Source organism: Corylus avellana, chromosome 4 (assembly GCF_965113065.1).
Source record: "Corylus avellana chromosome 4, dhCorAvel1.hap1.2, whole genome shotgun sequence".
NCBI classification, from domain to species: Eukaryota; Viridiplantae; Streptophyta; class Magnoliopsida; order Fagales; family Betulaceae; genus Corylus; species Corylus avellana.
Genome location: NC_142493.1, coordinates 17,986,581 through 18,001,035, shown reverse-complemented (window position 1 = coordinate 18,001,035; position 14,455 = coordinate 17,986,581). Strand labels below are relative to the sequence as shown.

The window sequence follows — 14,455 nt, the reverse complement described above, 5'->3', positions numbered from 1 at the left end:
TTTTTTCTAGTTCATTTATGTATGTTTCCATGTGGTTCGTCATTTGACTGTACTAATTTTGAACTTATCTTTTCCGTACATGTACCTTTATTTTTATTTTTTATTTTTATTTTCAATAAGTAATTAACAAATATCATTAAAAGCGTAAAGGCAGCTCTAAATACACATGAAGCATACAAGAGGAAGCATTTACCTAGAAAGAGCAAAAAGAACAAGGAAACTACTATAACTAATTGTCAAAGAAGAAACAAAAGCAATTGTCCGAAGAAACAAAGTTTTGAAAGACTTAATCTCCTCAAAAGTCCTTTTACGGTCCTCAAAATTTTTTATCATTCATTTCCTCCCATAAACACCATAAAAGGCACGTAGGCACCATCTTCCACATAGCAGCACTCCACGTAGTGCTGATAGTCCACCAACAAGCATACAAGTCAACTATACGTCTAGGCATAACCCAAGACAACCTAAAACAACTGAAAAATGTAATCCAAATGCCATAAGGCACATCACGCTGAAGAAGAAAAAGGTCTATGGACTCTCCATTCCTCTTACACATACAACATTTGTCCAACACAATGACGTGCCACCTCCAAAGGTTGGTTATCCATGAGAAGGATCTTACCTAGAACCGTTGACCAAGCAAAAAGACTGCCCTCACGGGAGCTTTAGTCTGCCAAACACTCTTCCAAGGGAAGTGACAGCCTTCACTACAACAAACCAAGAAACAATAGAAGGAACTAACCTTAATCAACCCTCTTTTGGAAGGGAACTACCACAACTTATCTTTACTTCCTCGTCTCACTTGAATACAACACCTGAAGAATGAAAGTAAAGACATCAACCTTCCAATCATGAGCCGCTCTAGCAAACCTCACGTTTCAATGATTGGAGCCACCATAAAACTCCAAATGACTCGCAACAGAGGCATCATTTGCCCCCACATCCCCATACCACTGATCACACCAAAATCTAATCTTGGAGCCATCTTCCATCTCAAATTTGGTGATACGAAAATTCTCCATAATCCTTCCAAATATTCTTCCATAACCTCACCTCAAACTTTTCAAAAGGCTCAATAGAATAGCACCCACTCCACGAGTTGCCAAAGTTAGAGACCACCGCCCATCTCCACCAAGCCTCTCTCTCATGAACATTGTGCCAAAGCCATTTACCTAAGAGAACACTATTGAACATAGGTAAGTTCCGAATTCCCAAACCTCACTCAAGGAGTGGCAAACAAACCTTGGACCAGCTAACCATGTGATATTTGAACTCTTTTCCTTGCCACCACATTAGAGCTTCTCAATTCAGTTTGCAACACTCACTGGAGAGGAAAGAGGGACATAAAATACGTAGGCAAATTGGAGCCACCCTCCACCAGGCCTATCTCTCATGTACACAGCGCCAAAACCATTTACCTAAGAGAGCATGATTGAACACCCGCACGTTTTGAATTCCTAAACCTCCCTCAGAGAGCGGCAAACAAACCTTGGACCAACTAACCAGGTGACATTTAAACTCTTTGCCTACCCCACCCTATAAGGGTAACCTGCCACCGTTGAACTAGTACATCATTTTTAAATTTAGCCAACCATCGCTCTACCTTATTAGTAACACCTTCCCAAATTTGTAGGGCCTTATAGGAGGCCCCCAATGGTAGGCCAAGATACTTAACTGGCTAAGAGGTGACCCCACAACCTAGAATACTAGTCAACCCTTCCACATAATCAACATTTCCACAAGAATCCGTTCTGACTTAGCCAAGTTAATCTTCAAGCCCAAAGCTGCTTCAAAGCATAGGAATAAGCAACGCAGATGATTTGGATTAACACCACAAAAGATCAAAGTATCATTAGCAAACAGAAGTTAAGAGAAATCAAACCCACCAACATTACTCACACAGAAACTAGACAACTGCCCCCCACTCACAACAGCAAAAATCATTCCATCCAACTCTCCATCACAGGGCCAGACAACGAAGAGAACAAAGGTCCCTTTGTCTCAAGCCACGGGAATTATTGAAAATACCTATTGGAGTGTTGTTCACCAAAACCGAGAAACGAATCAAAGAAATGCAATGGGCTATCCAAGAGCATCATTTTCCCTCCAAAGACACCTCCTCAGCATATACAACAAATAGTCCCAATTAACATGATCATAAGCGTTTTCTAGGTCTATTTTGTAGATAACACCCGGCTCACCATATCTTAATCTACTATCAAGACATTCATTGACGATAAGAACAAGATCTAGGATTTGCCTACCTCTTATGAATGCATTCTGTAACTTAAAGATAATTTTCTCCAACACCTTCTTAAGTCTATCTTAGCAATAGCTTTGCAATAGCCTTAAGAAGTCTCAAAATTCTGTTTTCTTTTCCTATTTTGCCAGCTTTCTAGGAAACCAAACGGCAGCTAAATTACAAAATAAGGAAAAATGAAAACACACCAAATTAGAAAAATGTGTATGAATTTAAATAATAAAATGAATAAAAAGCAAAACCTTTTTCACTTGGAACCATCTGAGCCCTGATCATCTATTACTTCTCCACTGTTCTCCATCCCCACTTGATCAAACACCCAAAATTTTCTTTCACTCCAAAAAAAAAAAAATACTAATTACAACAATAAAAAAAGAATCAAACATTCCACCAAAACCCAAATGTTACAAACCCAAAAAAGCACAAGGACTCTCCTTTAATTTATACAACAAAATGCCAAACTCCCTGATGATAGACGCTCATAATTATTGAAATCGAACTGGTTCTTCCATAAATCAGTGATCAGATGAGGTAAATAGAGAAAAGTATGGAATTCGATTATAAAGAATTGGGGGGAAAAGTTTGTTGCGGAATTTCTGGGAAATGACAACTGAGAGGGAAAAAGAAGTCTCAGAGAATTGAATTCCACAGGAATCTAAAGGAAGTGCGAGGAATTTAGAATGAGAGAGTGGAATTTGAGCTGGGAGTGATGAAGGTTTTCCTAGGGTTTTTTGATTTGGGGGGAAATAGGAGGGAAAGAGGGAGGTCAGAGAGGGAGTGAGTTAAATAGATGAGAGAGAAAGAAGAAGATGGTAACAGAGTGAATGATTTACAAATTTGTCCTTGATTTTTTACTCATATGACTCTTGGGCCCAGTTTGGATTAGGATCTAGGGATGGGTGGGTTTGGGTCGGATTGCCCATGGATCCACCCATTCATCTCAACTTTTTCTCTTCTTCTTTTTCCCCCTCAAATGCAATCCCAAATAGACCCTAAGAAAAACAAAATTTTCTTTTAAACTGAGTTTGAAGAATTTCTTTTAATTTAGTTTCTTAAAATGACATCGGTTCAAAATACATGTAATTTTTATATGTGTTTTTAATAGACATATCAACTTAATAAATAATTCCTCTGACATAATTTAGAGAAAAGCTATCTTTTCTAGCACCATTAGCTTAAAATGGGAAATGAGATAACCATACACCCCCACCCCACCCCACCCCACACACACCCCCCCACCCACCCCCCAACCCCACACAAGACAAAGGGTGAAAGAGTGAAGATGTTAATTATCAATCGTATTAAACATACTGTGGAATGACAGGATACTGGTCTTGGTGTCACCTATCTTCATCTGGATTATTCATTGAAAAACTTATGGGAACTACATTTTCCCCTCTTCAATTTACCATCCAATTTGCAATGTCCCTCACCAATCTTTCAATTTAGTTAATGTACTGTACTAAGCTCCCATTGGAATTGCAATGCCCCACTTCCGCGACCCAAAATGGCAATTTGTTTTGTTTTTTTGGTATTTTTATGTAGAGTATTTTTGTCGGAAGGAAGACATTGCAACTTCCATGGTAGATTGGTAGGATACATGAAATAAATTGAAAGATTGAGGGGAACATTGCAAATTGATTGTGGGGGTAAGTTTAGTTTCCCAAAAACTTAAAATAAATTACTTGGCACATACCTTGATATGAAGTTCTATTAAAGCAATTATTATATGGTCATTAATGTGAGACAGTAGTTGGAAGGCAACAGAAAGCCGAGTGAATCTTTGTCATCCCTTTTTACATATAATTAAATTCTCACCCTAGGATTGTATCCTGAGTTTGATATTCATTTTGAAATCTCAGTATTTTCTAAAATCCTCTGAAATTAATCTTTCCATATGGCTCTAGAAAGAGGTTGCTTTAAATGTGGTGCTCTTGACCACATTGCCAAGGATTGCACCGGGGGCACAGCCGTCAAACAGCAAACTCAAAAGTATATTTTAAAGGATGATAACAGACAGCGAGGTGGAGATAACAATTCTAGGTTTGTAATCTTGCGTTTGATTGTGGATCTCTCTCTCTCTCTCTCTCTCTCTCTCTCATACTGGTAATTTTTGCAGCTATGAAATGGTATTTGATGGAGAAACTCAAGAAAGTCCAAAAGAAGAAAAGAGTCATCAAGGAGGCCATGATCCAGATGACCGAGGTGAGAAGCAAAAGATGTTAAGGCGATGTTCCGAAGACCCAAGGCATAGAGATCAAGAAACTAAAGAGTGGAGTGATAGGCACAGGCACAGGCACAATGATAGAAGTCGAGGATACACAGAGGATGAAATGAACCGTGATAGTAAATCAAGGTTATATGGTGGAAGTAAAAGAGATGGGGATTATTTTGAAGAGAAAAGGGATAGAGAAAAGTACAAACGTAGAGATGTAGATGATATCGACAAAGGTGAGCGGGTTTATAGAAAGAGAACTCCAGATAATGATGGCCATGTAGAAAGGAGGGATGATGGAGATTATAGGAAGAGAAATAAAGATAATAGTTCTAGTCATGTGGATGTGGGAAGTAGGAATCAGAAAGAGTATAGAAAGAGAGGCGAAAAAAATAATAGCAGTATAGGAAGGAGCAATGGTAGAGATTATAGAAATGATGATAGGCACAGGGAATGGAGGGATGACAGAGATTATAGGAAGAAAAAAGCAGAGAGTGAGAGGCGAGAAACGACAGATGAGGCAAGTGAGAGAAAAAGAAATGCAAATGGTGATAGCTATAGCCATAAAGGGAGGAGGGAGAATGCGAAACACTCGAGGTGAGAGGAGGAGATGATGAGGCTTTGTGAGCAATGAAACTTGGGTTATTTTGGAATTAATTTATCTACTCTTCTAATCTAAATTTTTTACTTGTCTCATGAAATACCCTACGTAATATTCAAGTTAGGGGAAGTAATACAAATTCACAAGTAAAAATTGATATAGCGCATGAGACCTGCAATATGCGGTACATGTATCCTGCTGGATCTGATTTTGTTTAGCATTTTGTTTATATATATCTGTGTTTTAATTCTAGTTCTTCATTTTGCATATTCACATATACAAAAAAGCTCAGGGAAAAAAATAATAATTTTATTATGCCAGGGAGAGAGCGAGCGCTTGGAATTATGCAACACAACTTCTTTAAAAGCTGTAAGTGAGATTGGCTTAGTTTTTTCTAGCCGAAGTTTAAAAAGAGGAATAAATGGGTAGAGTCAAATTAAATTTGAGAGCCGGACCTGGTTGCGGAGAAAGCCAGTTGAATTACCAGTGATTTTTAAAAAATAGTTTTACAAACTTATAGATGTGACACTTGGATATATTAAACTACCATTTTGTAGCAAAAGGCAACTCTGTTAAAGTGAATGGAAAAAATAAATTTATCTTTCATAATTATTAATTAGTAAAAAAGTGAATTAAAAAAAATATAATAATAATAATAATAATAACCATCTAAGGCAGCCGAACCACCCCAAGAAGAGTGATGTCAGCCAACCAAATGAGAAGGGTTTGGGGAGGGGGAGCTGGACGGTTGCAAGCCAATGTTCCTCTCTGATTTTGCTCTCATGGCGTGGTTCGGTCACCTTTGGGTTGTGTTGACTTTTTCTTAAAAAATTTCGTTTCATTTTATTTTATTATTTTGGTTTTTGAAGAAAATAAAAGTATTATATGAAGAGAGACAGAAAAGTATTCACGTGCAAGGCATGTAACTACTTTTCCATCCAACTTAACGGTTGAGGGTAACAAAGCATCATATTTGTCACAAAATGGTTAATTTGATGTATTCAAATGTCGCACTTGCCAATTTATGAAGCTTTATTTTGAAAATATTTGATAGTTCATAGAGCGGTATATTTAACCCTGGTAAGTACTACTAAGATCATTTGAAGGCACGCATTTATAGGATTTTTTTTTAAGGTACACATATCCTCAAAGTATAGCCTCATTGTCAATTCCTCCCACCCCCAAACTATAGATTGTGTCAATGTCTTGCACAAATTACCAAAATCTGTTAATATACCCCTTATGTCTTACAAAAATGTTTGGGAATAAGATTGCAAATTAGATATTTGCGCACCGGAAGGTATTGAATTCTCATGCCAAAATCATTTATGAAGAACATGTGAAAAGCAATTGTTATTTAAAATTAAATTTCAAGAACAAATAACACTTACTTGGATATTAACGGCCACTCCTGGCTTTGAACAAAAATCTTTTTGCTTTTCCAAGAACATGTTCTTTCTTGTTCAAGAACACGAAGAACAATTTCTTCTTTTTCAAGAACACAAAGAATAAATTCTTCTTCTTCAAGAATACGACATATTTCAAGGATGTAGAGACCTATAGATCTTCTCACTAATGACTGATAATAACCAAAAGAGTGTGGGCTCTTACTTGGCTATTCAAATTTTAAAATTTTGTTCTTCGTGAGTTAACACAAATAACTATTAATTCTCAGAAAGTTTTTGAGAATTAGTTATCAAGAGAACTTAATAGAATTGAAAGAGTGATTTGAGAGCCTAAGCTCTTCTTTATTTATGAGCTTAACAGGAAGGCAGAGAATTAGATTTAAGCAATGTGGGATAAGGAGCATTAGAAAACGTAGTTCAATAAGAACTACCAAATGGGAGTGGACGGCTAGGGCTAGGAAAACCCTAGCCTCCACTCCTCTAGTGGCCGCGTAGGGCCGAGGATTATTTCCCTAGCCCATGCGTCTTCTCCATAGCTTTGAGCTTGGGTTTTTATTCCAAGTCCTAATGCTTTTACCCAACTGAAGAGCAAATGGCCTAGAAAATATATTTCCTTGGTCTAATACATTCCACTATGCTCATTAGGCCTCTAAGTTTTATCGTAAGCCCAATTACACTATATCTCTCTAGCCCATATTTTAAATAAATAAAACACTTAGCTCTATAAATAAGAAAGTCTTACTATGGTTAAATAACATTAGCTTGGTGATGGACCTAAATGAAAAAAATATTATTGGCTTAAATATGTTCATAACCATGTCCCCCTGACATTTATTACGAAACAATACTTTAATAGCAATTAATTCCACTAAATAATTGTGGTTGAACTTCAATAAATAATTTTAATTATACTATTAATCCATTTGACTTTGATTTATGATTCTTCCATGAAATATTCCGTAGTAGAATTAAGACTAGGATACTACCACTTAATTCTCTACCTCTTTATCCTTGAGTCACTGATTTTACATTATTCTCATATATGTGAAAAACACATCTATATATTTTGGTATGCCAACCAAAATGCTTCGATTGAAGGCTCTCAGAATAATATTCATAAATCTAAAATAAGGAGAAATTTCTTATCTCTTTGTTTACTAACAAAGGATTTGGTAATCAAGATAGACTACCAAGATTCGATATATAACAGTCTTACTCAAAATGGAATGCCAATTCTATTTACCGACTGTGAACTTTATACATTTAAGAATACAAAGGATTATGGACTAAGACTTGTGTGATAACTACGTTACTCGCACCTATAGCCATATTCAATGTAATCCTATGACCTTTCACATGCATAACAAATATGATAAACTTGGTAATAAGCATGTAAAAGACATTTTATATGTTATATGCTCAAATCATTTTAATCAGTAAATATAACATATATATAATCATTACAAACATTTGAATGTCAACATAGATATAAAATCATTGGGATTCAGGGTATAATCCCAACAAAAAAGAAGAAGCAAAAATGCCTCCAACAATTTTTTAAGAAGATAAAAATACTTCTATAGATTTGAGATAAAAAAAAAAAAAAGGTGAAGACCCATGATGCTGCCGTGAAGTTTGGGCCTTGTTTGTTAAACAACAGTGCTTTTCCAAGACACTGCTCACAATAAAAAAAAAAATTAAAAAAGAAAATAATGATTGGTATAGAAAAGTGGAAAATTTTTGTTTTGTAGTTATTTTTTATTTGAATAGTAGTAAAAAATAAATGATGTGATATATAAGTGAGAATGTTTTGATGTTGATTTTCTTTTTTTTTTTTGAAAAAAATGAAGTGAATAGTGTGTGGGGGTGTTGTGTTGTTTATCAAACACCCCCTTGATGCTTGGATCAAGCGGGGGTGAACAACTATTTGGGTCACACTAGTGACAGATGTTTTGTAGTCCAAGCATCACTCTCTGACATGACATAGTGCTTGAGTTTCCAAATGTTAAAATTGGGTCTAAACATGTGTGTTTGCCAAAGGACTTGAGAAATGAAGTGGACTGAAACTATAGCAGATTTGATTGATATGAGAAAAAAAGTAAGAATGTTTTGCATAAAAAAGTGAAAAAAATTTGTTTTGTAGTGATTTTTTTTTATTTGAAAAGTAATAAAAAGTAATTGATGTGATGTAAAAAGTAAGAATGTTGGGGTTGATTTTGAGAGGAATAGTAATTTTTTTTTTTTTTTGAATCCTTTGGCAAACACACCCCATGGTAAGTGAGCGTTGCACACTCCAGGCAATTCATTCATACTCTATGTTTTTTTGGGATATATAATTTTCAGAAGTAAAGGTATTTTAGAAAATTTTGGTTGAAATATGATTGTATTTCAATTATAAAATTTTGGTAATTCATGTGTCCAAACGATCATGCATGTATGATCATTCTATTCCACCTTCTTGTATTCTTGGTAATATTTATTCATACTCTTAGGTAATCATCATTCCAAGTGTATTAAACATACCCTAACTCTCTCTAGCTTGCCTACAATATAAATACCTTGGGTATATTTGTTAATATATTTTGAGGGTGTTGTTTTGTTTTTGATTTGAAAAAGTGTCAAAGTAAAATCTGTTATTGTGCTTTGAGGAATACTTTGTGTTTGTTAATGTTTTTACTTTCAAATACTACACCTACAACTTTTTTACAACTTGCTGATCCGTATCAACAAATTGTTAAAAAAATTTGTAGGTTAAAAATTTTCCAAGAGAAGAAAAAGGCACAAACAAATGTAACCCTTGTTTGGAATAAAACACATCGATCACTTTATTGTTATAAGCATAAGCAGATTTAATTAAGAGCATTCTAATAGCTAATTATCTAAAACTCTTATATTGTCTAAATTTAGACAATATGAGCCAAATTAAAATTCATCTCCAACAGATTATGCATCGATTATCTAAACCATAATTTTGTGAGGCATAGCATTAATGATTTATGGATGGTAAAAATCTATATTCTGGTGTTTGATGAAACAACAAATTTATTGAACACGGTAACTCGACAAATAATGCATTAAAAAAATAGATATGGTGTTATCGATCTCCTCTAATATACAAACTTGGTTATGGACACGTACATGCATATGATTGCATCCATATATATATCACGTTCCCAGTTGCTTATATATATATATATATATATATATATATATATATATATATATTCTAAACCTACTTATCCGGCATTATCTTCTTATCTGTCAACAATATTGTTTATGAGCTACGGATCGGAAGAAACAAGTCTTGGGTGTTTATAATTTAGAGAAATAATTTGAAATTAATTTTGAGTGTTGACCAATCCTTATATAATATTATAACAATAAAAGCTTGAGAGAAGCTCAAGCTGGCGTCAGGCGTCGATCAGGTGAATTTTAATCTAAGAATGATTTTTGGAAAGAGGCTCCTTAAAAATGACGAGAGAGAGCCCATCATCGTTATTAAAGAAAAGGAAAAAGACAATACAGAGAGAAGAAAGTTGACACGTGCAGGCACACCATGCTCTCACCACTCTCCCTCTTCCTTTTCAGCTTCCTCATCCTCCTCCGTCCCACACTCTCACGCCCAAATGACCCACCCACGGTCTGCATCATCGGCAGCGGCATCGGCGGGTCCTCCGTCGCCCACTTCCTCCGCCGCTACTCCTCCGACCCCTTCTCCATCCATATCTTCGAGCGAAACGGCGTCGTCGGGGGCCGCATGGCCACGGTCAACGTCTCCGGCGATATCTTCGAGGCCGGCGCCTCCGTTCTCCACCCCAAGAACTTTTACGCCTTGAACTACACCCAATCCCTCGGTTTGAAATTCAAGACGCCCTCCTCCTCTTCTTCCAACTCTCTCTCTCTCGGCATTTGGGACGGCAAGAAGTTCGCCTTCAAAACCCTACTTGTTCGCTCCGACCTCCCGTTTCTCGACAAGATCGTCTCGCTCGCCAATTCCCTGCTCATGTTCTTGCGCTACGGCTTCTCGCTCCTCAGAATGGAAACCTTCGTCGAGGTCTCTCTTCTTTTGCTCCGCTTTCTGATTCTGACTTCTTTTTTTTTTTTTTTTTGTTTGCTGGGAAATAAAATGAAGGAAAAGCTGGAAATTCCTTTTTTGCAAAGATTTGAAATTTCGATGATTTTTCAGTATCTGCTCAAGCTTTCTCCTTTTTCTCTCAAATTGCTACTAGTACTCAGACAATACTTTGCTCTAGCTCTACTATGTCGTTTTTGGTTTCCTTAAAATGAATATATAAGAAGAAAACCTTAGTAGCTGAAGCTGACCCTCCCATCTTTTCGGTCTAATTTCATTGTTTTCTCTTTATCTCTCTCACTCTCAGAGTTGTTAAGCTGAATTCATGTGATGTGTGTTTGTGATATAGACTACTGTGGATAGGTTCTTGAAGTACTATGGAAGCCTTGAATCCAGACCCGTTTTTGAGACCGTGGATGGGATGCTTCAATGGGCGGGTTTGTACAATCTCACCACCCGTACTCTTCAAGAGGAACTGGTTGATGCCCAGTTGTCTCCCTTATTGATTCAAGAGCTTGTCACTGTAAGAACGTCTAGCAATTTAATTCAATGTTTCTTGCCTTATTATTTTCTACACGTTGGTTGAGTGCAATTACAATTTACAAACACTTATTTATTTATTTATTTATTTTTTAATTTTTGATTTGTCTTGGAGAATGTACTGTCTTTCAAATAGATGTAGGTTGAGTCTGGTTCTACTCCTGGGATGTGTTATGGGCTCGTCACGTCACACGCTCGCTTTCAGATCTGTTGTAGGGTGACAACCATTAAATGATGATAAAAAGATTTGTTTGTTATATATTCATCCAAAGTAAAAAGATTTTTTTATGATGAATGTGACATATATGGACCGCGACTGGACATATTTACAGTTTAGTATAGTTGAGATGAAGATTTTGGGATGAATAACTTAAAGAAACCATAGATTCTAAGATCATGAATGAGTGAATTTGGTAAAAACTATAATATATCCTGTAAAGATACTTAAATGGGTCAGCTGTGGTAATATAGACATACTTGATGAAAACTAGCACCTTTGAGATATTGTAGTTGTTGAGAAGATGCCACGGGGGTTTCAAAATATTGTAGTTGAAGTGGAACTTACACTTGCACCTTCAAGTTATTAAAAAGGTCAGAAGCAAAACCATCACCAACACTGAAGATCTACCTGTAGAAATTCATATATTTGTGCATTCACTTCCTCATGTAGGGCATGAACATATAGAAGGTCACTTGCCCTATTTGAAATGGCCTAGCTTCAAGTTTAGACATCATTTCCTTCTCTTTGGCTTTTGCTGTCTCTGAAGAACATTCTAGTCTGGTGGGCGATTGATGGTGAGACGATCGTCTACTATTGCATTTGGTTTGAGTTAAAAATAAGTGGTGTTTACTTTCCTTAATTGCTGCTATACCAATTCTTTTAAGTTAACAGTAGTTTTCTTGAACCTCATGTGTCTGGGATTCTTCTCAACTGATTTATATCAAGGTTGTAGCATCCTTTAGTATATTTTGCAAGCAGGATTCTTACTTATTCTCAATTTAATGAAAGATGTTGGCTTTGGCTATAATTTTGATATGTTGAAATACATAATTTAGTTTAAGGGAAAAATGCAAAATCAATCCTTGTGGTTATACTGATTTGTAGTAATCAGCATGTGGTATAACAATTTGTTGAGAGCTAAATGCCATGTGAGCACCAATCAAATTATGACACGTCACCAATAATAAAAAAAATAAAAAATAAAATAAAATATATATATAAAAAAAAAGGTAAAAAAAAAAAAGGGCTAGAAGTCATGGGTGGTTCGGTCACTCCCTCTTCCAGCCTTTTTTTCTATTTATTTATTTTTTTTAATTCATAAAAAATATATATTTGTAGTTTTTATATATATTTTCTTTTATTATGGGTGACATGTGTCATAATTTAATTAGTAATAAAGTGACATTTAAACAGTTTCCGTAAAAAAATTGGACTTCATTGGATGCAAAGACTTATTTGTTATTTTTGTATACCACAGTGAGCTTATTGCAAATTAGTGTAACCACATTGACTGATTTTGTATTTCTTCCTTACTTTAAACTTGAGCAGTATAGATATTTCAAGATTCATCAGCATTTTGATTCTGTTAATTTATTATGCAGGTTATCACAAGAATCAATTATGGGCAAAGTGTCTTTATCAGTGGACTTGCTGGTGCAGTTTCATTGGCAGGATCTGGGGGAGGATTGTGGGCTGTTGAAGGAGGTAATTGGCAGATGGCTGCTGGACTCATTAATCGTTCAGATGCTGCATTGCACCTCCATGAAAAAATAGAATCGATCTCTTATCTTGGAGACTATTATGAGCTTAACTCTACGTTAGGAAATAGTTACACATGTGATGTTGCGGCGGTTGCCACTCCTCTGGATGAGTCGAATATTCAATTTACCCCACAAATTTCAATTCCTAAGAGAAAATTGCAGCACACACATGCAACTTTTGTGAGGGGCCTTTTAAATCCTGTGAGTTGCAGTTGCTAATACACTTTATCGGTCTCTTTTCATGCATGGTCCATAATTTATATATACTTTTTCCTAAATCCGTATGTATTGTTTTGGCAAAAGGGATATTTTGGCCTAGATGCTGTATCAGAAATCCCTGAACTGGTGGGCACAATAGAGGATCCTGATCTTCCATTCTCAAGCATTTCAGTTCTCAAGCAACATGGTGAGAAAGATATGACTTACAAGATATTTTCCCGTAAACCCATGGCAGATGTCTTACTGGATAGCATCTTCAGGTAATATTTTACACATAGTATTTTGTAGCATACGTTTTTGTGTTTTTCTTAACTTTCTTTGTTTCTATTTTGTTGTTTCTTTCCTCCTTCTGTTTTTATTCTCTCTTTTGGAGAACATTTGCAATATGGGAAGTTGATTTGTGTCAATTTTAGCCCGAGTGATTCACTACAGAAGTTACCCACTTGCATTTAACCAAGTAGCTAAAAATTGTAGTGGTTACAGGAGGATCTGGGTTCATTTCTTGATACCTAATAGCTAAAATTATGTGGGAAGTTGATTTCTGTCAATTTGCTTAGCTCAGTTGGCAAAGTAGCTAATCAGTAATTCAGGAAGGATCTTGGCTCTGTTCTTGATGCCTGGTTAAAGATCTTAAGTTACCAATGTGATTTTCTCTAGTTAATCTTTATAATTTTTGGTAGAGGTTTTTGCTTACGACTATCCAAATACTAATCCTCCCTTCAAATGATGAAGTAAACCATGAATCTTTATAATTAATGTTTATTTTGCTTGTATGTTAGCGTGAGGCGGGAGACAATTCGAATTAATTGGGGTGCTTACCCGCACTACAATGCTCCTGAAGTATTTGCATCATTTATCTTGGATGGTCGGCATTTGTACTATGTGAATGCTTTTGAGAATGCAGCTAGCACCATGGAGACAAGTGCTGTTGCAGCGGAGAATATAGCACGCCTAATCGTATCAAGATTTTTTAACCAACTACCCTTGACCTTAGCTAACATGAGCTCAGATTCTGATGAACAGATTTTGCATTTGGATCTGTAAATTGTAATTTAACATGGCAAACAATATATACTCAAAACTGATATGAAGTAATAATATCATGTTTGGACACCGCCATGTAGAAACCCAAATTTGTGTTATAAAAGGGCCACTCCTGCTTCAGTTTTCTTCATCTCTCATACTAGTTCTCACGAACAAAATTTCAGAGTCCGAGGAGAGTTGAGATATCAGAACCAAGGCCTTGCTTATGTTGATACAACAAGCTTCTTGTGTTATTGAGCCAAGAGTCGTGTTCGTTTGTTGAAGGCTCTTGAAGTGGAGATCATGCTTGGAATTTATCATATTAATTTATCATATTTCTCAAGACCCGTGAGATGTG

The 14,455-nt window shown here is 35.9% G+C and overlaps 2 protein-coding genes across 2 annotated transcripts in view; both read left to right on the top strand.

Annotated features, from left to right (window-relative positions):
• The window catches only part of LOC132177663 (peptidyl-prolyl cis-trans isomerase CYP59), a 36,186-nt gene extending 30,881 nt beyond the window's left edge, over positions 1-5,305 (top strand). The window contains exons 13-14 of the mRNA XM_059590084.2: positions 4,168-4,303; positions 4,380-5,305. Of these exons, the coding sequence (XP_059446067.2) occupies positions 4,168-4,303; positions 4,380-5,076 (833 nt within the window). The 3' untranslated portion in view covers positions 5,077-5,305. The remainder of the gene's footprint in view (positions 1-4,167; positions 4,304-4,379) is intronic.
• Positions 5,306-9,970: 4,665 nt separating this feature from the next.
• LOC132177602 (farnesylcysteine lyase) lies at positions 9,971-14,251 on the top strand. The gene is made up of 5 exons (XM_059589989.2): positions 9,971-10,536; positions 10,904-11,077; positions 12,697-13,056; positions 13,159-13,334; positions 13,854-14,251. Exons 1-5 carry the CDS (start codon positions 10,039-10,041, stop codon positions 14,116-14,118), a joined length of 1,473 nt encoding a protein of 490 aa, XP_059445972.2. The 5' UTR covers positions 9,971-10,038; the 3' UTR covers positions 14,119-14,251.
• The last annotated feature ends 204 nt before the right edge of the window (positions 14,252-14,455 follow it).